The 25,132-nt window shown below is 39.9% G+C and overlaps 4 protein-coding genes across 10 annotated transcripts; 2 read left to right on the forward strand and 2 right to left on the reverse strand.

The window, feature by feature from the left end:
- The first annotated feature begins 15 nt into the window (after positions 1-15).
- Positions 16-6,668, forward strand: tmem241 (transmembrane protein 241). Its single transcript, XM_084339962.1, has 15 exons — positions 16-204; positions 846-892; positions 1,370-1,447; positions 1,536-1,617; positions 1,712-1,789; positions 1,992-2,017; positions 2,244-2,295; positions 2,394-2,442; positions 3,438-3,483; positions 3,597-3,632; positions 5,031-5,065; positions 5,197-5,266; positions 5,909-6,002; positions 6,169-6,233; positions 6,359-6,668. The coding sequence occupies exons 1-15, from the start codon at positions 133-135 to the stop codon at positions 6,411-6,413; spliced, it is 885 nt and encodes a 294-aa protein (XP_084196088.1). The 5' UTR covers positions 16-132; the 3' UTR covers positions 6,414-6,668.
- Positions 6,669-6,715: 47 nt separating this feature from the next.
- On the reverse strand, positions 6,716-13,601 carry rbbp8 (retinoblastoma binding protein 8). 6 transcript variants are annotated; one of them, XM_084339960.1, is made up of 19 exons: positions 13,425-13,601; positions 12,685-12,836; positions 12,499-12,541; positions 12,266-12,361; positions 12,094-12,185; positions 11,253-11,325; positions 10,759-10,940; positions 10,561-10,656; positions 10,138-10,211; positions 9,605-9,672; positions 8,823-9,105; positions 8,501-8,669; positions 8,301-8,389; positions 8,086-8,203; positions 7,735-7,893; positions 7,568-7,619; positions 7,392-7,479; positions 7,171-7,312; positions 6,716-7,090 (listed from the first exon to the last, which is right to left on the reverse strand). In XM_084339960.1, the coding sequence occupies exons 2-19, from the start codon at positions 12,782-12,784 to the stop codon at positions 6,993-6,995; spliced, it is 2,022 nt and encodes a 673-aa protein (XP_084196086.1). In that variant the 5' UTR covers positions 12,785-12,836; positions 13,425-13,601; the 3' UTR covers positions 6,716-6,992. The 6 variants fall into 6 exon arrangements, with proteins under 6 accessions (XP_084196086.1, XP_084196085.1, XP_084196083.1 ...); XM_084339959.1 differs by having other exon boundaries at positions 8,080-8,203; positions 12,685-12,832; positions 13,469-13,600; XM_084339957.1 differs by having other exon boundaries at positions 8,080-8,203; positions 13,469-13,600.
- Positions 13,602-13,962: 361 nt separating this feature from the next.
- fam168b (family with sequence similarity 168 member B) lies at positions 13,963-20,291 on the reverse strand. 2 transcript variants are annotated; one of them, XM_084341205.1, is made up of 7 exons: positions 20,165-20,291; positions 17,165-17,256; positions 16,985-17,068; positions 16,754-16,896; positions 16,312-16,510; positions 15,585-15,709; positions 13,963-15,454 (listed from the first exon to the last, which is right to left on the reverse strand). In XM_084341205.1, the coding sequence occupies exons 2-6, from the start codon at positions 17,232-17,234 to the stop codon at positions 15,597-15,599; spliced, it is 609 nt and encodes a 202-aa protein (XP_084197331.1). In that variant the 5' UTR covers positions 17,235-17,256; positions 20,165-20,291; the 3' UTR covers positions 13,963-15,454; positions 15,585-15,596. The 2 variants fall into 2 exon arrangements, with proteins under 2 accessions (XP_084197331.1, XP_084197332.1); XM_084341206.1 differs by lacking the exon at positions 20,165-20,291 and adding an exon at positions 19,970-20,143.
- Positions 20,292-20,321: 30 nt separating this feature from the next.
- fbxo45 (F-box protein 45) lies at positions 20,322-23,766 on the forward strand. The gene is made up of 3 exons (XM_084341204.1): positions 20,322-21,350; positions 22,177-22,533; positions 22,664-23,766. The coding sequence occupies exons 1-3, from the start codon at positions 21,024-21,026 to the stop codon at positions 22,847-22,849; spliced, it is 870 nt and encodes a 289-aa protein (XP_084197330.1). The 5' UTR covers positions 20,322-21,023; the 3' UTR covers positions 22,850-23,766.
- Positions 23,767-25,132: the final 1,366 nt, after the last annotated feature.

Below are 25,132 nucleotides of genomic sequence, written 5' to 3' on the forward strand. Positions count from 1 at the left end.
CGTGTCAGCGGGACACTGAGGGAAGTTTCCGATCTTTGGAGATGTTTGTAGTTTAACAGACAACATGTCTTAGTTTAGTGTAGTTTTATTGTCCGGAATCATGTCCGAGCTGCGGCGTGTCGGCAGGTCAACATGCAGTGGAGAAGACATTTCACTGGTCTCGCTTTTGGCGTCGTTTTCGTTGTCTCATATTTCACTAATAAGGTGAGTGCAGAGAGGATGGGGAGTCGTTAACTCAAAGTGAGAACAGCATTATTTCCTTTACGTGTTAAAAAGAAAAAACATGTGACTTTTTCATTTTTTTAATCCAGCAATCGACTTTATAATGCAATACATTTTTATTTTGCAGCAAACAAGACTCCATCTCAGTTCCTGCACATTTGCCCGTGACTTATTCCTCTGAAAATTGCGTAACATTGCAATATAACCCTCATCATCAGCAGTAACCATCAAGTTAACATGACTTAAAACCCGTTTCAAATCGCAGGCACTAATCGGGCATGAACCAGACCCTTCAAAGCCGCACTGTGAACAACGCCTCAACTCTTATTTTGGTAGGAAGCAGTTTCAGGAAGTGTGTGCAGACAACGCGTAAAGATGTCATGTTTCTGCATGTAAAGAATGCCGAATCGAAGAGAGACACATTAATAATAGTAATATATCCATTGCTGTGTTATACCATGTTGTGCTGTTGCAGAAAGCAATGGACACGTTGAAACTGCAGGATTTTGAAATGGGTTTTGGTGCCAGTGGTGGAGCATCTCCTGATAAGTTGTAGAAGTTATTGCATTGTATTGCTTATGATGATCCTTGGACCTGAAATGTATGTTTATTTGTTTTTCCAGTTTGTCCTGTCAGTGTTGAAATTCACATATCCAACCTTATTTCAAGGGTGAGTAGCTGAAGATAAATACTTTATGCGGAACCTCTTCATGTTTTATCTTTTCATGGTGATCACAGTGTGTAATCTATGGAAGCCAATTGCTGCCAGAAACAAAAAAAGAAAATGATGACTACTAAGCCTTGATTAAAAAAAATATCTCATTATTACAGACTTTTTATCTCATAATTTACATTTACCATTCACCATTTACTATATTTATATTTAGTTATATTTATGACTTTTTTCTTCCTTAGATGGCAGAAATGGGCTTCCATATACATGCGTGCATTCAAAAGGTCAAACAAATTCAGCACTCAGATAGTCTTAAAGGACAAATGTTGCTCTTCATGAATCTTAAAAATGTGTGATCACCATAAGTTTTAAATCAGCATCTTAATTAATGTCACAATGACCTGTCGTGTGCCCCCAAGAAATGAGTGCAGACACTGTGTTCACTAACATGAAAAAAAAAATGCATATTAACAGATGGCAGACATTTATCGGCGCCGTCCTGCTTCTACTCTCTGGGAAGCTGGGATGGGTGGAGATGAGCCGCATCACCAGGTAAGTTTTATATACTGCTTCAGGATTTATACTCAACTGTTTTCAGCGGCTGTAAATAAGCAGATGTATTATTAATGTTGTCTTACAGATCAGCAGCTCTCTCCTGGCTTCCAGGCTCCCTCCTGTTTGTAGGAAACATATATGCTGGTTCCAGGGCCTTGTCACACATAGTACGTCATGTAACCTACCACACACAGATGTCCTGTCTTTTATATTACAATATTTGTATTCTCATTAATCTTAAATCATCTTTTCTCTGTCTAGGACATTCCTTTTTTCTTCACTCTTCAGAATTCCTCTCACGTTGTCAGTTACATAATCTTGAAGGTCGTCCATAGAGAGGTAAGAGCCTGCACTGCCTGCTGTATGTGAATGTCTGCAGCTATGTGCAGTTCATTTTATCTTAATCACTGAAAGTAAATGGAGGAACATAAAGTTCAAAGGACCTTGAACAGTCTTAACAGCCAAATAGTCCATGCTTTAACAACCACTATGATGCATCTCGCTCTGTAAAATGTCTTCTGATCTGTCCTTTTGTCAACAGAAGGTGCAATGGCTGAAATTCATCAGGTTTGTGACCCTTTTTCCTTCAACCTGAGTTGTAGTGCAATATGTTGGATCCTTGCGTCAAGATGGAACGCAACCATGAAGACCTTTTTTGCCAATTTTTAGGAAATACACTACATATCAGTTGAAAGTAGCATTGTTCATTGATGATAAAACTACAAAAATACAAACACAAAGCACAAAGATGAAATATTCCTGTTTACTACAATTTTAAATGTGCTTCTTGTAGCTTGTGCTTCATACTGCTCTCAGCCATCAACCTCCCGTTCTACGATCCTCAGGTAATAATTCATTATCATCAAATGATGACTATACTCAGGAGAAAGAATACAAGAAGGCAAAAAAATCTACTGTTTACATGTTCGCCTTTTTTTTGCAGTTTGACTACAGTGGTTATCTGTGGGCTGTTGGTCATCTGTTCTGTGTTGGTAAGTCTAAGAATATGCCATAGGGATGCTACACTGTTAACTGTAACGTCTACATAAGAGTTACATAAACAGAAGAACATAGACCCGAGGTTTAAGCCTTGGGGGATGCCAATCTTTAGGTTTCGATCATAAGTGCAGAACCTGATCAGATGGGCTGAAAAAAATAATAAGTGCTCTGCCCTCACCTTCTGTTCATGAGATGTTTGAGGAGATAATGACCCAAACCACACCCTGTAACTGTAAGTTGAACAGACATTTTCTTGGGAGGAGGTGATATCTTGGTGTGCAACACAACAGTGTAGGGTATTTGTGCAGTTTTCTGGTGTAGGGCATGTAATGTTTTGGATATAGGTGAATTATGCAATGTTTTTGCAGTGGGGGAATGTTAATGTTATACTGCTGTATTCCAGGTTGCAAGTTGTATAAACGTAGGCAATCTGGCAAATTGTTGTTGTTTTACAGCTCGCCAATTGATCAGCAACTGAAAAGACAATGTAAAACCTGACAACAAGGTAAAACCTGTTGCTTTACCTTGAAGGATAGTCAGAAGTCCCTCTGGAGTGGACTGTTCATTGTCCTTACAGTTTCTTATCAATCAGGAAGCAGTGAACTGATTACACCCTAGAACACAGCAGTACGACATTCGAGCCTCCACCCTGAATGTGATGCCGTGTGAATATGGTGTATCGGGTGAAATACTCTTGGTGTATTTTTCCTGTTTATTGATCTGTGTGGGATACTGGGCATGTCAACTGCTGTGGTTGCTGCTAGGTTGACTGTCTTCTCTATCGAATGCCCAAGACTCTTTTCTCCCAAGAGAGACAATAAAGGCTAATCTAATCTAGATTGTGTGGTGAACCAATGCAGTCCAGATTAGAAGGACGAATGGTGACAAAGGTCATATTTAAGATGATCATCATCACAACGTGCACTAACCAGGAGTCAGTTATAGGACGTTCTGATGGAGAATGTAAGAATAATGTTTATTTTCTTAGGTGCATACAAGGTGTTTCAAGTTCACCACAAACCCAGTAATTTAAGGTAAGTCTAACAAATGAAGCAATATTTCACTTTTAAAAAAAAAAATTTTTTTACTAAATTTCTAAACAGTTCACTGAAGACGCTCACACACGGTGTTTTTTTTTTTGTTGCAGTGACCTTGAACAACAGTGCATCAACTACTTGTTCAGGTAAGAATACATATTTCTGAAAACAACAAAAACAACATGCAAAAATTCTAGTTGAATACATTTAAAGATTATCAACAGAATATGAAGAATTAAAGGGGAACTATGTAGGTTTGGAGTAGAAATTCAAACTCAGAATTTTAATATTAGATAAATCTTAAAATTAGGTAATAATACAAACTCAAAAATATTTATTTTTTTCCATAACTGAATAAACAAGCTGTTCTCAGGGGAAACTAAGGTCACCAGAACAGTGTTTGAAACTAGAAAGGTGGCAGGGTCCGCTAAATGTAAACAAAGTAAAACGATATTGAAACTGTGTTGTCCTTTTAAGGTCAGGTTGTTCATTCAGTTTATTCAGTCGTGAAAGCAAAGAGAGTTTGTTTATTTAGTTCATTTAGGCATAAAAAAAACAATCAGTCAATGAAGATCTTTCTCTTCTGATCAAAATTTCTTCCCGAAATCCACACAGTGCACCTTTAACAGTTTTGACGTTATGACGTGTACGTATCATTTGGCTAAGATATCAACTGAAGTTAGCGTGCTAAGATAGCTAGCCACGTCCCGCCTCAGTCCAAAGCTCTTTTGCTGGAGGCGTAAACACCAAGATTCCCCCGGCCGGTGCTCCAACCTCTCCGTCTGGACCACTAGCTGCATGGCTAACCGAGCTAACTACCTAGCAGCAGCTACAGTTAGCAGCAGTTAGCGGTTACTTTAGTGATATGCTCCACCAATTTTTGATGTGTGTATGAATTCGACAAATGGCCAATTCTTACATATTGCACCTTTTTAAAGATTGAATTCATTTGTCAATGTGTGCACGTTTTTCTTTAATGATCTCAACTTATTTTTTTCTCATTTGAATGTTTTGAGCACAAATAGTATTTAAACTGCCCGTAGATTTATATTTATTTCATTATATCTGTCTTCTTTTGAGAAACGAAACGTTTACAAAGGTGCCATCTCTTGTTGCAACACGCAGATGGTCCGTTCGTGTTTGTTTGCCTTCCATGGAGCTCTCGAAGGAGCACGATGAGTCAGAGTTAGTGAGAATATTCAGATCCCTTTTTTTCGATTAAGTCACACACAGCTAAACCCTAATATAGCAACAGAAAGACTGGAGGAGGAACCCATCATTCAAGTTAAGAAATGAGGTAACAGGCCTTTACAAGTTGATATGCAGAAACAAGGAACTGCGTATACATAGTAGCTTACGGCAACAGTTCACAGTAAACCTTCATACTTTTAACTTATTTTAATGAAGTGATTTGATTCTGCATCCTGACACACTGTAGTGATACTCCTTTTAAAATTAAATTACTTAATGTCACAGGACATTTTGAGTAAAGCTTCAGGTATCATCAGTGACTAATTTAAACTTTTCTTGCCTTTACATAACAGTGTGCTGCTGCTGGCCATTGCTGCTCACCCAACGGGTATGAATGACTCTGTGCAGACTATTCTTATTTCCTGTCCTGAGTGTCAATTCTAACACATATGATGCAAACATTTTAAAAATACAAAGTCTACATTTGTACCTTGCAAACACATCTGTGTCCCTCTACAGGTGACCTCATGGGTGCCTTGGAGTTCCCCTCCCTTCAGTCCTACACATTTCACTGTGGCTGCTGCGCCAGGTGAAGGTTTTTTTGTTTTTTGTAACCACTTTATATTGAAGAGAGCAACATAAATAGTTTTCGTCGTTTTGAACAATGGCTCAGCCACGTGATGTTCTTGTTATAGTGAGAGGCAGCACTAGTATAGTTCACATTCTACAGTATCAAAATAGAACAGGCTTAAGTTGCCAATTGACATCTGACGCTGAGCCCGACTGTCGATGTAACCTTGCGGGGTATCAAACAACAACAGTTAACTATTTGTAACATATGGAGGGCTGCAGATACAGTATTATCTTTACATGGTTATGAGTGGATCAGTTATTAAGTCTTTATAACATGTTTTAGTATCAAGCTTAGATTTTTTTATAAGGGCTGCACAATTAATTGAATTAAAATAGAAATCGAAATATTAACAAGTGCAATATTCAAATTGCATGAGGCAAATCTTGTTGCAAATGTCACATGATCGTCATGATTTTTAGTTTATTTCCTGAGAAAATGAAAATTGTGTTTCTGAAGGTCATTCCCACTAATTATGAATCATATTGCATTCATATGTCAAATTAATTGCAGTATGATTCGTGCAACACTTGTTTTTATGTCAGAAATCAAAGTTAATGTTTGCTTGCAGCACTCACTTCATTGTGACTCTTCTGACAGTGCACTGCTGGGGTTTATGCTGCTGTTGGTGACAGTCAAACTAAAAAGTGGATTTTCGCTGGAGCACTTTGGGGTCTGGATTTTTATGTCCAAGGTAAATTTTTTATCAACTTTAAGGTTGTTTTTTTTTCTCAAATTAAGGCTTATTTAGACCTCAATGAAAATGACTGAGTGAACTGCATTCAGTAAAATGGTTATGTTGCATTGACTCGACCTACTGCTCAACAACTACAGATTATTTTGCTTCTCTGTCTGTCCAGGTGACTGCCATGTCCCTCTCTCCATTTATTTTCAACATGGACATTAATGCTCCAGGTCTCACTTGGTAAGAACATCACCTGCTTATTTTAGGAACTAAAAACAATTTGATTAATGTTTATCCTCTTTATTCTACACTGAGATGAGGTCACCATCAAACTATTCATGATTTCCTGTCTTGTGTTTGGTCAGTGTGGTCATCAGTCACGTTGCAGAGGCCCTGCTGGTGTACGCCGAGAGAGAATAACCGCTGTGATGAGATTAACCTACAACTTGCACTCCGTTAAGAGATTTTTTTCTAAAGAAAACATTTTTATTTTTCACATTATTTTTGTAATTTTTCTTCTATGCGCTGATGATCTGCTGACCAAATAAAATGAGCTTTGTGTACATATCCTTCTGTGCAGTGTGCTTAGTAAACAGTCACTTTTATGATCCTGCTACATCACACTGAAGGAGGAAGTGCAGCATTTATTTGAAGAGGTAAAGCAAAGAGGTTTTCTTGTCGATGGCATAACTTAATGGTGGTAATTTACATCACTCCACAGATAAGTTCTTCACTTTTATTTATTGGAACATACAGTATTTCTGTTAACTCACTATTTACAAAAACAAACTAAACACCAAGAGTCCGTATGTACAGACAGCACACTGAATTATTGATTTGAAACTGAAAAACATGTCGAAGGGTCAACATTCTTATTAAGGTCACTGTAAAACAGAGCTTCATTGTACTCCCAGTACAAGCCTGTTTTTTATATACTTAATTTTTTTTCTATAAATGGGCAAATCCCAACAATGTTTCCAAAGAGACAACATTCTTCTTTTAGCTCTCCTGCTGTTTTCGCTTTGGGGAAAATAAAGCGTTGAACGGTTGTCTTCTTCGAGAACGGGCCTGTGGGTTCTTCTCTTCCTTGATGTAACCTATATTAGACAATTAGATCTCAGTTTTCATGATAGCACTGTGACTTAATGGAGGGTTGAACTAAAAATCACTTAATTACCTCTATCAATGCACGTCTGAGTCGATGGGAATCCAACTTCCCAGAAGTTTTCAGGCGTACAAGGAGGAATATACAGAAATCTGTGCCTGGAGCACGCAGACAACTTTTTCTGTTTTTCCTCCTCGGGGAGATGAGCGTAATACTGTTGGGGGAAGAAAAACAGGCTCAATGTTAAGACATTCAGTGTCAGTGTAACTGTGCTTTATGATCTTAATACTTACAACTTCACACTCCTTGCAGGTTGTGCCCTTCAGTTTTCTTCTCTCGTCTTTCTTGCGAACTACAGCCACATGTGCAAATGTTGGGTGTCTAATCCAGAAAGAGGGAATGTAAATTGTGAGATTGAAATCTATTAATGTTTCTGTATATCTGATGAGAATAATCAAGTGTTTCTTACTGTGCTTTGTTCTTTTTCATTTGGCTCATAGTGTTTTCATGAGGATCTTGTTCTAATTTGGGAGATTAAATAAAGGACATTTAATTAAATTTAAGACACTGTTCAATTTAAAACACTGTTCAAATTACAAGATGACGAACACAGACTCTTTAAATCTAAAAGCCAACCATCGTCCTCCTCATGTTCTTCATCATCATCATCATCATCATCATCAACATCACAGGGCTTGCTCTGGCCCAAGTGTGGAGTGTTGTAGGACTTGTACTCCCCATAAGCTGTTGTGTCAAACATCATGTCCAAACTGTCATTTGCTTTCTCACCGAGTCCTTGAAAAGCAGAAAGAGAAGATGATTAACCATTATTTTAAATTCACGTGTATACGGAAATTTCACAAGACATTTTCCTCTGCGTTTCTTCCTCTTATCTAAATGCAAATATTTAGATGATTAGTTTTTTTTTAAAATGTGGAAAATATCCTCGTAGAAAAATATCCATATAGGTGTGTTTGAGACCTTCACCAGACACGCTGTCCTGTCTGTCTCTGGCGTTTTCTCCCCGACCCTGCAGCAAGCTGTGACTGACCCAGGTGCAGTCAGTATCTACCAGGTCTCCATGACACTGCTGTTCTTCCTTTTCCTAAAAGATGCACATACAGACAAACAGCCTGGTGTAAGACACTCCATCGGCCAAATATATGCATATATCCAAATAAGCATCAGTTCTGTGACTGTACCTCGTCTCCTCTCAACTCGCTGTCATACATGGACAGGGCGAGCGCAGGGTCGATGCTCCACATGGGCTCCACTTTGTGCTTCCTGTTAGCTAGTAGAGCAGAGATAGCAAGGTCACATTAAATTCAACTGATAATGAAAAAGAAATACTTGAAATTGCACAACAATCAGTATACAATCAGAAGAAGGATGACCTTCATACCATGTTCTCCTCCATGTTGGTCGCGTGAGGCATTCAGCTCCTGCGGTGGGTTGCCTCTCTTCCCACCAACTTCCTTGTTAGCTTCTCTAATACTAGGCTTCTTGAAAGCAGGACTTGTATAGGAAACATTTGGCCTTTGGTTGGAAGTCCCATTTTGAAAAGACTGAACCTGTTAAATGTTAACAAATTGGTGGATCAAAGTATGGTTTTATGGAAGCCATATCTGATTTGGTCTGAAAACAGTGCTGCAATTCATCTTGCTATGTGACGTGCTGCTTTACTCAAAACATATTCATACACGCCTTTATAACATATATCTAACCTTCGTATCCACTGGCTCCTCCTTGACGCTTTGGCTACTTACAGAGGTGGTGGTTCTTTTAATCCGTTCATGTTTGTCTTCTCTCTGTTTGTCCACCCCTTCCTGTTCGCCTTCTTTGTTCTCCTCTTGCACCTCCGGCTCGTTTTCCTCTTTCTTCCGTTTTGCTCTGTTAACGGAGCTGTCCTCTGAAAAACGTCTGACATGTGGGAGAAGTGATGGGGATCTTTCTGTGGTCGAGTCCGGACTGTGGATCAGCGTGGATAAAGGGGAGGAGCGATAACGCCTTAAGGCAAGAAAACAGATACAGAACCACTAAATGACATAAATTCAATTATTGTTGTATTGTTATTAGCAGACTGAACATTTTTGATATTGAAGACAATTCATGTGGGTTGAAGGTTGTGGATCAGTGCCATGCATTTTAAATTCCATACAAGATGGCAAAAAAGGTGCGATATATGAAAATTGGCCATCTGTTGAATTCAGACTCCAAACAAATAAGGGGCAACGTATCAGCAGTGTAACTGCTGACTGTAGCTGCTGTTAGCAGCTGGTGTTCTGGACTGGGAGGGGAATGCTGGCAGGGAGTGGCACCATATCATCACTTCAAAACCGTTACTTCTTATTGTATGTTCACACTTTTAGTAAAATCTTTGTTTCAGCTAAAAATCTTACACATTGCACCATCAAATTCTTACATTATGTCATCCACTACATAGGGTTAGGGTTATATTGCCACAGTAGTCAGCAGATGATTATGTCACAACTGATGTCATCCTTACTTTAAAGAAGCTTCAAAATGCCAGGGAGACTTTGAGCTGCTTTGACGGCTGGCAGTTGTCTTAGTTTTCTGAAAAAAAAAAAAAAAAAAAAGGTGACAGAGAAAACAATCACAATGAATTTTCTGTAAAACTTATATATGACAATACAATAGATATGAAAGATGAGTAACCCAGTCATAACAGGACATGTTTGGAAATCTAAATACTTTTTTGTGCATTAGCGTGTCTGCTAACAAGTGTATAAAGATTCAGTCTGCAATCTGTGAATACATTTCAGTGCCCAACAGCAGCTGTCAAAGCGTAACTCCAGAGGAAGCTGCATGTACTCTGGTAAGTTACCTCCAGTGATGTTACTCAGCAGCTAAGTTGAATTTTGGCTTTGAAAAGCAGTCCACTGGTCTAGTACTCCTATAACACTGTTGAATTAAATAGTGTAAGGATCCTGAGACAGGATATCTATTGAAAAAACTAGAAATGCACCCCTATATGCAGTGCGTCTCTGATGACTTTACACCTGTATAACCCCTTCTTACCATGTGAGGCCTGTCAAAAAGTTCAAGGGCACAGGTTTCTGCTATCGCTTCTTCCACATTTAGATTCACATCATCTGAAATAAAACAGACCCAGCAGTCACAACCTTTACACATATCACAATAACAGTTTTCACTAGTCCTCTGAGTACAGAGGTGGCTAAAACAAACACCAGAATTTAATCTGAGGCTTTTACAACAACGCCAGCCCCACCATGTGAACTAGACTGATATGATGGGTGTGTTTGTGTAGATAAAATGTTGACCGGTTCTCATCTAGGATTTCCAGTACCGAACGGGTACTAATGGAAGATAATAAATGAGGTTTCAAATTCCTGTTCTCTTAGAACCAGAAGTAGTCTTCTTGTTTTAAGATTTATTCTAAAATAATGATGATATACAGGAGCACAGTGGATGAGGTCATACTTTGGATTTGGGGTGCGTCCAGTTCACATGTGTTGGGTACAAGCACTTCTGCTCTTCCAGGATTCTTTGTGGCATCAACAGGCTCCTTATTCAGTTCTTTAAAGAGAAGTACACACGTTTAGATGACTTGTTGCCTTCAGACTGGTGATCAGACAACAAATGAGAATTAAAAGTCTCATTATAATAAACCAGACTGACCCTTAAAGAGCGAGTTGTTGGCCTGTGGTAGAGGCATCTCTGCATAGCGAACGTACTTCATTTTGTCAACATTTCTGCGTGTCTTCAGTTTGTTTGCCACGGGGAGCGAGCTGTGCAGGATTGGTGAGTCTGGGATGAAGCCTTCTTCTGGCTCTGGGGATGATGTCCGCTTTAGCTCTGAGCTGATCAAAACAACACCTGCAATGCTTAACTGGGAACTGAAACTTTACTGTAAACGCTTATTCCAGTGCAAAACACCAAAGCCTCAAAACACACTGAACTTAAGCCATAAGCCTGTACCCAATAGAGATGTATGGAGGACACAGGAAACCACAATAATGTACAGTATGGTATAACTACAAGACCTAGATCATATGTAATTATCTTGTCAGCTTTTACAGAAAAACTGTTGATAAAAAGTAGGAAATTCCATGTATTTTATTTCACAGAGAACATGCTGACAAAACGGGACTGTAACACACTGAAGAGCTTACCGAGACAGCTTTAATTTTTGCAGTTCAGTGTGTAGTTTTCTGTTTTCATCCTCAAGGCTGTTTCTTTCATTCTCTGGGGAACAAAAATGACACATCAGTGTATCAGACACACCACATCACATTATGCTCTACATTAGCTACTGTAGATGTCATATCTTGAGGTAAACTGGTACAGCCAATGTAAACCAACATTAACGTCATGGATAGGGATGCACGATAAGGATTTTTTTCAGTCGACACTGATAATCACTCATTACCTGCTTCTCATGGCTGAAACCAACATGGCAACTGACAATTTATCATTTTGGTTAATGCGAACCTGAGGGTAACAAAGGCTGAGATGTAGTGAGCAAAGATGGATGATATGATATGCAACAGCTCTTTTAACATGTACAATGTTGAAACTCATAAACGAGGTTGTTTTGGTTGTTTAAGTTGTTTATGAGGATGCTACAAATTGTTTTGATGTGAAGTTCCAGAACCGTCTGCGGACCACAGAACTTCACCTGAGTTTTCCTCGGTATAAGGGTGACTAGATAATGGCTGAATTTTCATTTTCGAGTGAACTTATGCTTTAATATTTTACTAAAGCACAGTGACTTCTTTACGTTTTCTGTGTTGTTGGTTTTTTTTTTTTGTTTCTTTTGTATTACATTTGTCACATTAAAATATAAAATACTGTAAACGCATCATTGTTTTCAAGTCTTCTTTTATAGGGGACTGAAGCATCTGGACTTCGTATAAGCAGAAAATAAATGTGTCCTTTATTTTTGACTGTTGTATGGCAGCTGATCAATGCTCTATCCGACAGTGGAATAATAACAACAGTGAGTAGACTCACTCAGTTTGGCGATGAGGCGCAAATTCTGATCCTGGTTATTTTTCAGGTTCTCCCCCAAGATGGCACATTGATCACACTCTCCTGCACGGAGCCTGGAAGCAGTCAACATAGTTGCTGGTATATGTAGCACACTGTGCTGTCAACAATGTGAATCTGCTGTGGAGGAAGTTACCTTTCCTCCATAAGGCTGATGGCATCCTGCAGGGTTTTATTTTGCTCCTTCAGCTGCTGATTGCGATTGTAAAACACCTCAAGTCTCTGAGCATCTCTGCAGAAAACAAATGCAACGACAGGTCATTTATAGAGACGAGGCTAAACTTTGTTTACAAATCTATAGCCAGGCTAAAAATGACCGTTATTTTCATCATCATTACATCTAAAAAGGTAGTGACACAGTTTACTTACAAACAACGCTCCTTTTTCAGCTTGCTCACTTTTGCCTCCAGTTCTGAACACAGCAGTGTGCAACAAAAGGGAAAAAAAGACCTCAAATTAATCTTAATCCTAGTATCCGATCTCAGCATAACCTGCATGAACCATTAAGGAAATTCACTTCACATCTTCATACAGTACAGCAAAGGGGTCAGTTACCTTGCAGTGCATTCTGGTGGCACTCTCCAAGCTGCCTCCACAGGTCTTCAAAGAGGTCAGCAGGTTTGTCCGTCCCACTGCTCAGGGCAGGGCTGCTCATCGTCCATTCACTGCTTCAACACAGGAGCCCTGCAGCAACCTAAAAACACTAGCTGGGGGGGAAAGAAACACGTTTATCACATATGCATTCATGACTCAGTGTGGGCACACGTTGGTCTCTCAATGGATATACTAACTACTGCATGCCACAAGCTCAGCCTTCAAAACTTTTATAATGAACATTAATATGATGTTGACGGATGTCCTTCCTTGTGTTATGTACATGTATATGAACGGTTAAATCACTTTTCACTTTAGTTCAGCTTTTGTTTATGTGTATCCCCAGTTTGTGCCTGTCATGCTCCAAAACATAAATTAAATTGAAAAGTGACGTTAATAAAAGTCACAGCTAATGCTAGCTAGGTAACGTTGGCTATACATTACCACTCGGGAGTTCAACATACTTGACAGTCACTACTGAGATATTTTAAAGCCAAAAACAAGTTCATACTAGTATAACACACACTGCACACCTCTAAACACTGAATTCTTTGTATTTGTCTTGTTTTAAAGAAAATATAAATCAGCGTTTGCTCCGTCTTTAACGTTATGCGCATTTAACAGCTTCCCCTGGATGTAAACAAACTAACACTGACGTTACTTTGTTAGCGACAAACGCGAACTTTAACTCGATAACTTACACCTCAGGAGCGGCTGTCGCCTTTTTACAATGAACAGGACTTACACCAACAAGTCCAAGAGACACGCAGAAGTTTGTAATTGATAAATTGTTAGGTAAACGTGTTAACGTTGCTCGAGCAGTATTCGCATGTTGACTTCACCAGAAAATCCAAATTCGCGCGCCGAGTTGCATGCTGGGAAGTCTTCTTCTTCTTCTTCTTCTTCTGCTTCTACTACTCGTTGACGCCCTCCCCTCCCAAACATGCCACCGTCACAACTATTAACTAACTACAACTGCCAAGAATATTATGACAATTCTGGCATAATAATATGTTTTTATAACATATTGAGCGGATTGTTCTTCTTCTGCATATGTAAATAAACATAACGTGCTGAATTACAGCAGTCACATTTTAATTGGCTGCCCTGGCTGTCAATCAAGACTGTGTAACCATATCCTCTCTTTTGCTAACAATACCCAGTTTATGCACTGTACGCACTACAACTGTCAGGCAAGTACTGCTAAGAAAAATGACACAATCAAGGAAAAGACAAAGATTAACTTCCTTATATTTGTTTTTATTTTTGGTCTTTCTTAAGAATACAAAACAAGAACCAAAATCACAAAAATAACATTTACAAAACATATTATTTAACTGAGGTGACTGAGGCAACATAGAAAAGCATGTCTGAAACAGTGATATTGGTGTGTTAGCCTGGAACCTTGAGGTAAAACAGCCAGCAAATGTAAAAGGTCAGATATCTTTATAAACTGTTTTTGAATTAGTGCCTTGCTTCAGTAGTGCTATTCACAAATGGAGTTCAGCAATATCATGTTTTTTCCTAATATGTCCACAGTTAGCAGTGATTTCAAGATGTAGTGCTTCAGACCTACCTAAGAACACATTGATTACTGTGAGATATAGGTCGAATATTCTAGGCGTGTCGCACTATATGGCACCATTTTGAATGGTTTCTATTTTTATCCTCTTTGATACACACACACACTTACACTCACACACATTAACACTGTTCCTACTCACTCACTCTTAAATGGGTGCAAATGATTACCATTAACTTCCTCTTCTTGTTCCCAAACAAAAATACTTCCGGCTAAAATAAGTGAATAGTTTAAACACCAAAAAATGTTTCAAGCAGGAAACAAAATCTGCTCCACACCTTTGGAAAAGTTGATACACTTTTCCTAAAACAAAAAAAAAAGTTAAGACAGGGCAGGAAAAATAAAAGACTTAGAATGATTAAGTGCTGGAATGGCCATCAGTCAGAGGCAGAAACTCAAAGTCCCATCTTTTTCTTAAAATACAAAAATGGAAAGACGAAATGCATACAGTGCATCACTGAGAGAAAGAATAAAAACCTAGCGTCACTTACCAAAACACAAAGCAGTGAAAATAGTACAGTTTGTTCTGCACTTGTTTGTGCAGGTATGTTTTTGCATGAACAAACATTTCTGGTCTTTTCTTCTTTCACATGTAAGACATGGTCACTGGTGATTCAGCATTGCAGATTATTACTCTTTTAGTTCCTTTGGATGTGTGCCTTTTGTTGATTTTGCATCTGTCACAGCAGGTAGATTGAGCTAGCATTACTTCATATATCTATATATACACATGCATTCAACATCATATGTATCCCCCAAATTAAAACAAAACAAAACTAAAAACAATTCCAAACTCCCTTTTCACCACTTAAGAGTTTAAGCTATAAAAACCTGCATGACAGTCCACGAAAAAAAGTTTGCATGGAGGCTTTGCTTTGCTGTTTGATGTGAGATATGCAGCAGGTTGTCGAGGTGCTGGCGCTGGGGTGTGACATGGAATGCAGCCTTATTCCATTAACAGGGGTCATGGGGATGGGCCTATTCTTCACCCCCTCCTATCCAAAATGGGCCTCTTTCTATGTAGTTGGGTTTTAGATTCACATTATGCTGGAAGAAGAGTAACTGGTTGCAGACACTGGCAGCGCAGGTCTTCACCACTAGCAAAAAACACTGGAGTAGAGTGTGGATGCATATCTACCATCTTCTGACCTGCAGAGACAAACGACATGTAGAAATACACGTAAACTGAAAGTCTGTGTGAAGACGTTTATAAAGACACGTTTATAAAAATCTTATCAGACTGATTAACAGCCTTCAATTACTAAAACATCATACTTACACTTCCCTCTCTTCACCATTGTGGGGGCACGTAGCTGTAGCTGGGTGTGCCAGGGGGCCGATATGTGGGCATCGTGACTTGGTGGGGAGCAACAGGCGCTGGTGATGGTGTTGTCAACAGAGTTCCTGAGAAGCAACCACAGATTGAAGTGTACAAGTGTGATACAATGTATGATATAACGTACACTTTGCAACAGCTGTATTTGCAAGATCTTGCTTTGAGCTATGTGCTTGCGGCCAAATACAGCATCCTTTGAAAACAACAACGGCTGCTCGTATAGAGGTTAGCGTAGCTTCTATAGCATCATTTATATCAAAACTGGAGGGTATATTTCATTGGAAGAACAGCAAAAAATAGCCTTGAAGGCTTTTCTTGAGGGAAAAGATGTTTTGCTCTTCTCTTGAGTGGATTTGGTAGGAGTTTGATTTTCACCACCGGTAGTGCTCTCCTACTGTTGGTTAAAGTTAGCCCATGATAAATGGTAATAGACAGATTGTTCATCCAACCACATGGCAAGTGTTTTTGGAAACCACCTGGGTACGTCGTGTTAGTCCTAGTTACTGCTTGAGGTCGACTGATGCTAAATTTTTATTGGTCGATATAATAACAACAGTTCGGGGCAGAAAAAGCTGATAGCGGACTAATCGCCAAATATCCCTGAGGTACAACTTTAAATTTGGCATTCCTACAAACCATGATAAATGTAGAAATGGAAACCGATTCTCACCAGCGGACATAGCCATGGTGGTGCCGGCTACCATCCCCATGGCAACACCATTGTGGCGGGGAGGAGGGATCGGTGGGGCGTACATGGCGGCAGGCATCCCATTTGGCTGGACCACGGTTGTGTGATGGATAACATGAGGCGGTGCCGCATACAGAGGCTGTGTGTAATAAGTGCCTTGTTGTTGTGAAGGTATTAATGCCTGGATCACAGAAAAACACAGTTTTAGGCTCAAAACATCAACTAGCAATGACTTTATTAAGTTTATTGAATCAGTAGCAGTGACAGAATAAAGAGAAGAGAAAATGACACAGAAGAAAATGTCATGGTGACAGACTTTGACATGTAGACCTGATTATAGCACCATCCTCAGGCAGATGTGGGTAATACGTTAAAACCAGAACCAAGAGCTAAAATCTGCCACCCTTCAAGACAGTGCACTGACCTGTGCATAGGGGCTCTGTTGGGGATAGGTGCTCCTGACTGGGTAAACAGCAGCAGAATAGGGGTTGGGTGAGGAGGAGTATGGTGGGACAGTCCCTGTGTTGGGAGAGCAGGACATTTTGAAAGGAGTGCCCGGAGCATAGCCTGAAGAGAGGAGGACACTTTGAGTTAGTGCTTCTGATTATTGAATTTAGAGTCATGTTCAGTCAGGAGCTGCGGACTTCATTCTTACCACTGGGGAAGGCTGGGTTCGCTCCTGCATAGACATTGGGGTTATATGCCGGCGCAGCAGCAGCGTAGCCAACAGGGAATCCAGCTAGGGTGACCAAACAGAGAACAACAAAAAATATAATTATACATTTTACTTTTCTTGATTTCAGGATCAAGAATATTTGCTCAAACATTAAATTACCTGGATATCCTATGCCCTTAGTGTTGGTGAAGGGGACCCCTGTTGACGCAGGGCTGTAGACTGGATTCATTATGGCCTCCTACTCACAGATGCTGCATTGAAAGAAAAAAAGAGCTTGTGAATTTAAAACGAATGCAAAGATCAGATGGGAAAATCTAGCACAGATTGCTTCGCCTTTTTTACACACTGAAGTCCTACGCTCCATCAGCTACAACTCTGTTCACTGAAGTAGCAGTAGCATCTCCTTTACCAAAATCTATATAAATAAGGCATCATGGCGGCACTTTCCATAGACAGTTCTTGACGTTTCAGTAATTAGAATAGTTAAAAAGGCAACAAAAACATTGTAAAGAGGTTATGTCTTATCTGGCCAGGACAACAGTGAGGACTACAAATGGCCTATATGAGATGACCTTGCTGGGTCACAGTCACACAATAGATATTTATTTTTGCTCTCCTCACACACTCATAACTGGATTCCACCATTTTGTGGGAGCTGGTCTCATGTTTTTCATAATATGCATAATCTAACATAATGTAGCACTAGATGCATCAATGTGGACCTGGGTTTTACATTCATTTTAAGCGCGAGCACTACCAACCCATGAACATCTTACTGTTTTTGTGCTTTTGTAACCATCTATGCAACTAAATAAATCTAACCCTTATACCTAGAGTCCGACTGATACTTGATTTTTGGGGCAGATGACAATGTCGATATTAGGAAGTAAAAAAAAATCCTATATGGATATATTGGATGATTTTCTGATATAGACAGAATATATTCATATGCATATCTTTTTTTTGAAAGATCCCTCAAATGTGGTTATCAAACACTTGTGACAGACATGTAATGGAGGAAAGATATTTTCCAGAATAACAATAAACTTTATATAATTTACTGCACTGACACAATAAACTTCACTGGGAATTTAATAAATTACCCCCAGCATCTTCTTCTGCATTATTTTCTATAAATAGGTAAATATTGGCTGATACAATTGACCAACCAATATCATGGTCAGGCTCTACTCATAACAAACACAGATGCAATTTGAAACATTTCATTCAACATTTATATAAATGATAGAATTGAGTTGCGATGAAGGGCAATGAAAACAGAAGAATGCAGGGGCAGAGGGGTTGTTTAGATGTAGGGGTAGACCGATTATCGGGCCGATATTCAGCATTTTTCCAATTATCAGTATCAATGATTTTTCTGTCACACTGCAGATTAAAATAAACTAAATTTAAAAATGTACAACTTGGGCTCTGGTGCAACATCCTCTCACACAATGTCCCACCCACAACAATATCCGGTTGGTAACACGTCACAGTTAATAGCCTATAAACACTGAATAATCTGAATGTGCAAAACAACTTAGTGACTAAATGTATCACGTAAATGTAGTGGAGAGGAAGTATAAAGTAGCAGAAAATGGGAATACTCAAGAAAAGTACCTGAAAATTGTACTTAATGGAGTACTTGAGTAAATTGTACTAAAGTTTATTTCATCACTGGTTGTGCGAAATTTTGACACTGCTTTCATTTTTACAGCAAACGAATATCGGTCCCAAGTATCGGATTTTTAGTCCCCTTGATTTCTAATAATCTGTATCGGCCCTGAAAAAGCCATATCAGTCGACCCCTGTTCAGATGAATAAATTAGTCTGGTCTGCCTGACTCATTGATCCTTTCTCTGACCCTCCAAGGCTCTGAAATATCAGTAGTCCAACTATGCCGTGTGTCGATAAATCCATGGTGCTGACGATGCAGACAGATTTGAAATGGCGCCCGTTTCTCTCAGTCCTGCTCATCAATCAGTCTTGTCTCAGATTTATAATATTCTCTTGTGTATATGGTAGCCTGTATACTCTCTGCCAGTCGCAGAGGATCAAGAGGATCACAGAGGAACCCTGCTGCCTCTTGTTTTCCTGTAGTATTCCTATACTTCTATTACACCTCCACTAAATATTTAAAAGTGCGACATGACTACAAATAAGGTGAGTACGAAGTTATTGTTGAAAGATCCGGTACCAGACCGGTTCGACCTCTGCTCCACATGATGCTCATTAGCAGGTTCCAGCTACGTCACTGCGCTGCCCTCTAGCGGCGGCCCGTGCACCATTACATCACTTTACAACTGCTTATTCAAGGGGAATTGCAACGCAGACTGAAACGCACTTAATCTATAATCGATATAATATTGTGGTACAATTAGAGCAAAGGAACCAGTGTTGTGACGTGATTCTCCGGTGAGTACAGTACAGCCTTATGCGGCGTACGGAGAGAAAACTAAGAAATCAAATCTATTTAAAGCCTTTTTTTTTTTTTTTTTAACTGGAAAACACATTGTAAAACATGATATGTTGAATAAATGCTAATAATTTAATTTCCATATTGAAAATAGATCCAAAGCCGTGAGCACCAATAGTTAGGTCGATATTAAATATTTTAGTAGGCTCGTCATTACCTTCTTTTGCCGAAAAACACAAAGTGGATGTTAATAAGCTGTTGTTTTAAATGCTCGTAATAAAGTGCTGCGGAGTGGTTTGCTTGTTAGACCGATATCTCTTCATAATCACAAGGTGTTCACGCATTTCCTTAAAGGTGACGGTATTCATGTTGCCTGCAAAGATGGCAACCTTTAAGTGGAAGAATTTCTTGAAAGGTGAACGTGAACGCAGCGGGGCTTTGTTATCCTGTCATTAGCTAGCTTTAGCCCACAAGCCTCATTAGCTGCACAGCCTGTCGCTAGCTAACCGTGCTTGTCATTGCAGGTTTGTTCGGCTGTACCGACTGACCTGCTAATCACCTGTCCGACCGCGGAAAACCACTGGACTGTCCCCGGACAGCAGCCAGATGGGGACAGCTTGTCAACAGGCCGCATAGCACAGCAGGCAGGCAGCCGGACAGCTGTGACCGCAGTGACGCCTGTCCCGACACGACAGATAACACACACCATCTTTTTATCCGGACAATAACCGACCAGGACTTACTGTTGACTGTTTGACCGTCTGTTAGTCCCCTCCTGTGGTCTTCTGGTGTAAAATGAAATTAAGCTAGCTGGTGTTTTGCTCCCAGATGCTTTGCTGAACTCTTTTGAGCACTCCGCGTCACTTCCGTGTACGGTCACGTGGTCCGCAAACATAAAATATAAATATAAAAAAAGACATTTTACTTTACCGGGGAACCACTAATCTTCTTTTAATACGTGTGTTTTTATCTTTATGCACCAAATTAATTTAATTTAATTTTCCCCCAACAAAAGCGCGAGCTCTACAGACGATTACGAATCCGACTGAAATGACGTAACAGATCAGATAAAATTATTTATTAGTAACCAATGGTAATTTTATTTATTATAATCCCTCATATGCTGTCTGTTGCCACCATTAGCTAGCTGACACTTTGACGTTGTAACAATTTAACGTCTTCACACTGCAACACTGAGGCAATCCTCTGTGAGCTCATTATTATGTATGCTACGTGGTCCTTGCAGGAAATAAAAAATATTTTAATCTGACCACGGCTTCCGTTTATCTTATAACGTACCAACGCTGGGTTGTAACGTTTTGATTAAAATCCGCTGTTGCCACCACTATTACAATTTATTTTACATGTTTCTTTAATGTACAGTAGGACATTTTATGGATTTGCTCTTCGAGGACCTTGACGCATCGTTTCCATTCAGCCATTGAAGTGGGAAGAGTAGGGTCCATACTGTTGTGATTTAGAGCGACCTATATGTGATTTTATCGGTAAAATGTTGCTATCTGACTAATATTAGGAACCATTCTCCGGTGTAAGGTGAAACTGTTGGCCTGGCTGGTGTCGTCGGTGAAGAGCAGGGCTACAATGTCTGGAGCGGCCGGTGGAGGAGGAGGCTCCTCCTGTCTGGGCGCAGCAGCGGCAGCCAGTTGCAGCTCCGCCGGCTCTCCCTACGCTGCTGCAGCCGGAGGAGGCGCAGGGGTGGCCGGGAGGTTGCCAGCTCGGGTCCTGGAGCATGTTTTCTCCTATCTGGAGCTCTCCGACCTGATGCGCTGCTCGTTGGTCTGCTGGCACTGGAACAACATACTGGCGGATGAAAACAGCGAGGTGTGGCGCAGCCTCTGCAACCGGAGTCTGAGCGATGAAGCTATGCGGTCTGACATCCTGTGTAACCTGCCCACCTACAAGGGAAAAGTAGGTTCACCGATGTACCGCCGTTCTCTCGGACTGGACCAAACTCCATTCAAAAATCAGCCTGTTTAGTACCTTTGCTCTGCTAACACCTGGAAGGCGGAACACAGTGTCCTCAAATGAATCCATTAGCTACAATATTGTATGCCGGAAGACCCTAGTGATTCATGTCAATCTTTTACAAACAAATGCAAAGTAATGTGCAAAATAAATGCCTTGGTCTGCTGAAAGCACGAATTAAATAGCCGGAGTTCTAAATGGGGTTTGGTGTAAGGTTGTTTTGAGTCGCCAAAGTATTGGGGATACAATTTAACAGGCTAAACTACATGATGTTTTGTTTATATAAGCCAACTTTAGACTATGGACCCGTTTATTTATTACAATATCTAGTTGTGAGTGTGCTGTATTTGTTTGTTATTGCATAACTGTGTGCATCATATGCAAGGAAACTATAGGCCCACTGACAGTGGAGCCTATTTTTAGCAGAGCCTCTAAATTGGGCTCTCTGGGAAAACTCGTGTCATCACTTCCATAGGTCTGTTATTGTAAGATTTTGATACATTTGTCTCAAATTATCATACCAGCCATAATCATTTACTTGTTGTGAAACATCTTACAGAAGCTTTCAGCTCAAAGTCCATGACCATGTCTCACGTTCCTTATGTAAGCACCTATAGAAGAAAGTGTTTCCCAACAAATACAATGAGGAGGCTTTTCTCTGAACTGCAGCACCCAATATTTCCAAAATTATGTTATGAAATATGCTTTTTATTATATATTTTGACACCAGGTTAACTATTTATTGTTCCTGTCGTTTCATCCTCTACAGCTCAAGGCCTACCAACACGGTCTGAGCTCCCACGACTGCTCCCGCAATGTTTACGTGAAGAAGAACGGCTTCACCCTGCACCGCAACCCCATCGCCCAGAGCACGGACGGTGCGCGTGGCAAGATTGGCTTCTCGGAAGGGCGGCACGCCTGGGAGATCTGGTGGGAAGGCCCTCTTGGCACAGTGGCAGTGATAGGCATCGCCACGAAGCGGGCGTCCATGCAGTGCCAGGGCTACGTCGCCCTGCTGGGCAGTGACGACCAGAGCTGGGGCTGGAACCTGGTCGACAACAACCTGCTCCACAACGGAGAGGTCAACGGGAACTTCCCACAGTGTAACAACGCACCAAAATATCAGGTAGGCGCTTGAGCCACATCTGTACCCTCGTCAGATTTTAGATAGAGATATTTCCTGTTATATTTTTAAAAAAAATTTATGTTTATGGTATTTTTGTAATCCAGCAAGGTGTGATTGTGTTTGTCCACAGATCGGGGAAAGAATACGAGTGATTCTAGACATGGATGACAAGACGTTAGCCTTCGAGAGGGGTTTTGAGTTCCTCGGAGTAGCGTTTCGTGGACTGCCCAAGGCCTGCCTGTACCCTGCTGTCTCTGCAGTGTACGGCAACACTGAAGTCACCATGGTGTACCTGGGAAAACCTCTGGATGGCTAGAAGCAGAGTAACCTGTGCCACCATTAAAACTAACAGGCCACTGGTCGGTTGTGGGACTTTTTTCTGTCAACGGACTCTGATTGTTGCACCGTTTTAAAAGGATGTTGGATGCCAAGTGGTCGCGTTTCTTCCACGCAGAATAACTCTAACTGTCGGCATTTCTACCACAGATACACAAGGAGTTAGTTTCTGGACCGGACCATCTACAGGGAGTTTGGATTGTGTGGGAACTGTCATAAAACATGTTTCTGTATCAACGTGGAAGTGTCCACTTTTACACTTCAGCTGCTGGACTGTTTTATTCACAGGATAGGTGAACGTTATTTAATTCCATGCCATTCAGGCTAACAGTGCTGAGCATTTACTTGAGAATTTATGCTTGCTCGAATGAGGCCAAAACTCTTCTTAACGGTGGCAAATACTTCAAGACACAAGCGGTGAACGGTAGTTGTTATCAATCGCTATCTGTTGTATGAGTTAGCAGAAGCAGCTCATCATGGATTAACACATTTTAACTATAATTGATGACTGGATTATAACGGTTTAATGCCAAATAAATGTGACCTGATGTTATATTTTGCTACAGGCAAACACACAGAGGACACGCGGACCAACTGTCATGCATGTGCTTGGATACTGGCAAGTGGACTGTAACATCTGCCATTTTAAAATCCCTATCCAGTAAAATGGAATTATACCTGTATCATGTTAATGTGTGTCCTTTTTAATGTGCTACCGTAGTATTACACACTATTTATTTCTTGGTTTTATCTATGGTACTATAGATGCTGTATGGTTCTAAGGCGCGAAAAATAAAGTCTACATGGTGCCACCCTTATAATAAAGACGGTTTGATGCTTGTGTTAATAGGTGCTGTCATACCAGAGGCTGTCCATGTACGCTGCATGTGATCCAGCCCATGTTATATGCAACCAGCACCATTTTGAGGAAATAAATACACGGCTGCAGAGGAAGAATGGCTTTTACGACTAAGTACAGCTCTGGATCATATAGATTGGAACCAGTCTGGATACTGCATGTTGTTGCTGTCCAGTGAAATCTCCAAAGCTCATGAAAATAACTAAATAATGGAAAAGATGCTTATCCCAATACAGATAGTTTAAAGTATACACCGTCTAGTGACTATGACAACGATTTCTCTTCTAGTGTTGTGCTGAGCTCCATGTACAGTGTTCACTATGTGGGGATCAGCGCTGTAGTGAAAAAGGCTTTGCGCTCTGCAGTCATCTTTCCCTGGATCGATAGAAGTGTAGAAATGGAAATATTTTTCAGTTATGGCTTAAAGGGGGATCAATAAAACCATTTCAGATGATGACATTTTTATGTTAGAGAACAGGAAGTTATAAAGATACATATTGCATTTTATTTTACAGTCAGAAAGCAGTTTGAATCGAGAAATTAGCCTAATACCTGACCCTCCTAGGTGTTTTAATGTTTTAACAGTCCTTTGGTCTCGATTCATACCAGATAATGTTACAATGTACAGGCTGTAATGGTTGGTTGGTCCACAGCTTTTTCCAGACTGAAATATCTCAAAAACGACTGGATGCGTTGCGACACAAATTTGTACAAACAATCACAATTCCCAAAACCATCAGTCCTAAAGTTATGACATTTCTATGGAAGCCAAGAACGGCCGTGCTTGCAGTTATTTTTTTTTAATGGAATTATCTCGAGATCACAACTGAATTATTTCACTATCTTGAGAGAACGTGATATGTTATCTTGAGATTATGAAATAATCCGGCCATTATCACAAGAAAACTAAAAGACGTTTCCTTTCATTATTTAATGTTTGTCAAAGACGAGGAGTGCCATTCAACACGCACACATGGAGCCTTGACAACTCAACAACAATATAAGCTGAAAGTGTCAGATCAAGTAGTATCCATTCTTGATCCATGCATTAGACTGTGCTGTACTTTATTATATCATTCAAACACTCAACAAGAATTATTTTAGTTGTAGCCGACTGGATATGGAGAACCGCTAGAGTCACAGAAACAGTAATAAACGATTTAATTACTCAATAAATATTTGTACAATAAAAATGTGCATTAATAAATGTGTTTGCAAATGAAGATTCATCTATGTATTAAAGGACTAAATTATATCTTAATGGGAAACACATTTCTAAAATATAATTTATAAATAAAATATGAATTCGTCAATAAATATTTCAAACTAAAAAGGGATTTACAAAAGCACAACACAATAATTTAAAAATACAGTAACATCAGCTTTAAGTTGACCACTATATAT

This window comes from Pagrus pagrus (assembly GCF_965226575.1).
Source record: "Pagrus pagrus genome assembly, chromosome: 20".
NCBI lineage: Eukaryota > Metazoa > Chordata > Actinopteri > Spariformes > Sparidae > Pagrus > Pagrus pagrus.

Coding starts and splice junctions, on each gene's coding strand:
- fbxo45 (XM_084341204.1), top strand. CDS start 21,024: ATGTCTGGAGCGGCCGGTGGAGGAGGAGGCTCCTCCTGTCTGGGCGCA. Junction 21,351..22,176: donor TGCCCACCTACAAGGGAAAA/GTAGGTTCACCG, acceptor CATCCTCTACAG/CTCAAGGCCTACCAACACGG. Junction 22,534..22,663: donor ACAACGCACCAAAATATCAG/GTAGGCGCTTGA, acceptor GTTTGTCCACAG/ATCGGGGAAAGAATACGAGT.
- rbbp8 (XM_084339959.1), bottom strand. CDS start 12,784: ATGAGCAGCCCTGCCCTGAGCAGTGGGACGGACAAACCTGCTGACCTC. Junction 12,186..12,265: donor ATCAGCCTTATGGAGGAAAG/GTAACTTCCTCC, acceptor GACTGCTTCCAG/GCTCCGTGCAGGAGAGTGTG. Junction 7,480..7,567: donor ATGAAAAAGAACAAAGCACA/GTAAGAAACACT, acceptor TTTCTGGATTAG/ACACCCAACATTTGCACATG.
- tmem241 (XM_084339962.1), top strand. CDS start 133: ATGCAGTGGAGAAGACATTTCACTGGTCTCGCTTTTGGCGTCGTTTTC. Junction 1,448..1,535: donor GAGATGAGCCGCATCACCAG/GTAAGTTTTATA, acceptor GTTGTCTTACAG/ATCAGCAGCTCTCTCCTGGC. Junction 5,267..5,908: donor CACTGTGGCTGCTGCGCCAG/GTGAAGGTTTTT, acceptor CTCTTCTGACAG/TGCACTGCTGGGGTTTATGC.
- fam168b (XM_084341205.1), bottom strand. CDS start 17,234: ATGAATCCAGTCTACAGCCCTGCGTCAACAGGGGTCCCCTTCACCAAC. Junction 17,069..17,164: donor TAAGGGCATAGGATATCCAG/GTAATTTAATGT, acceptor TGGTCACCCTAG/CTGGATTCCCTGTTGGCTAC. Junction 16,511..16,753: donor AACAGAGCCCCTATGCACAG/GTCAGTGCACTG, acceptor TCTGTGATCCAG/GCATTAATACCTTCACAACA.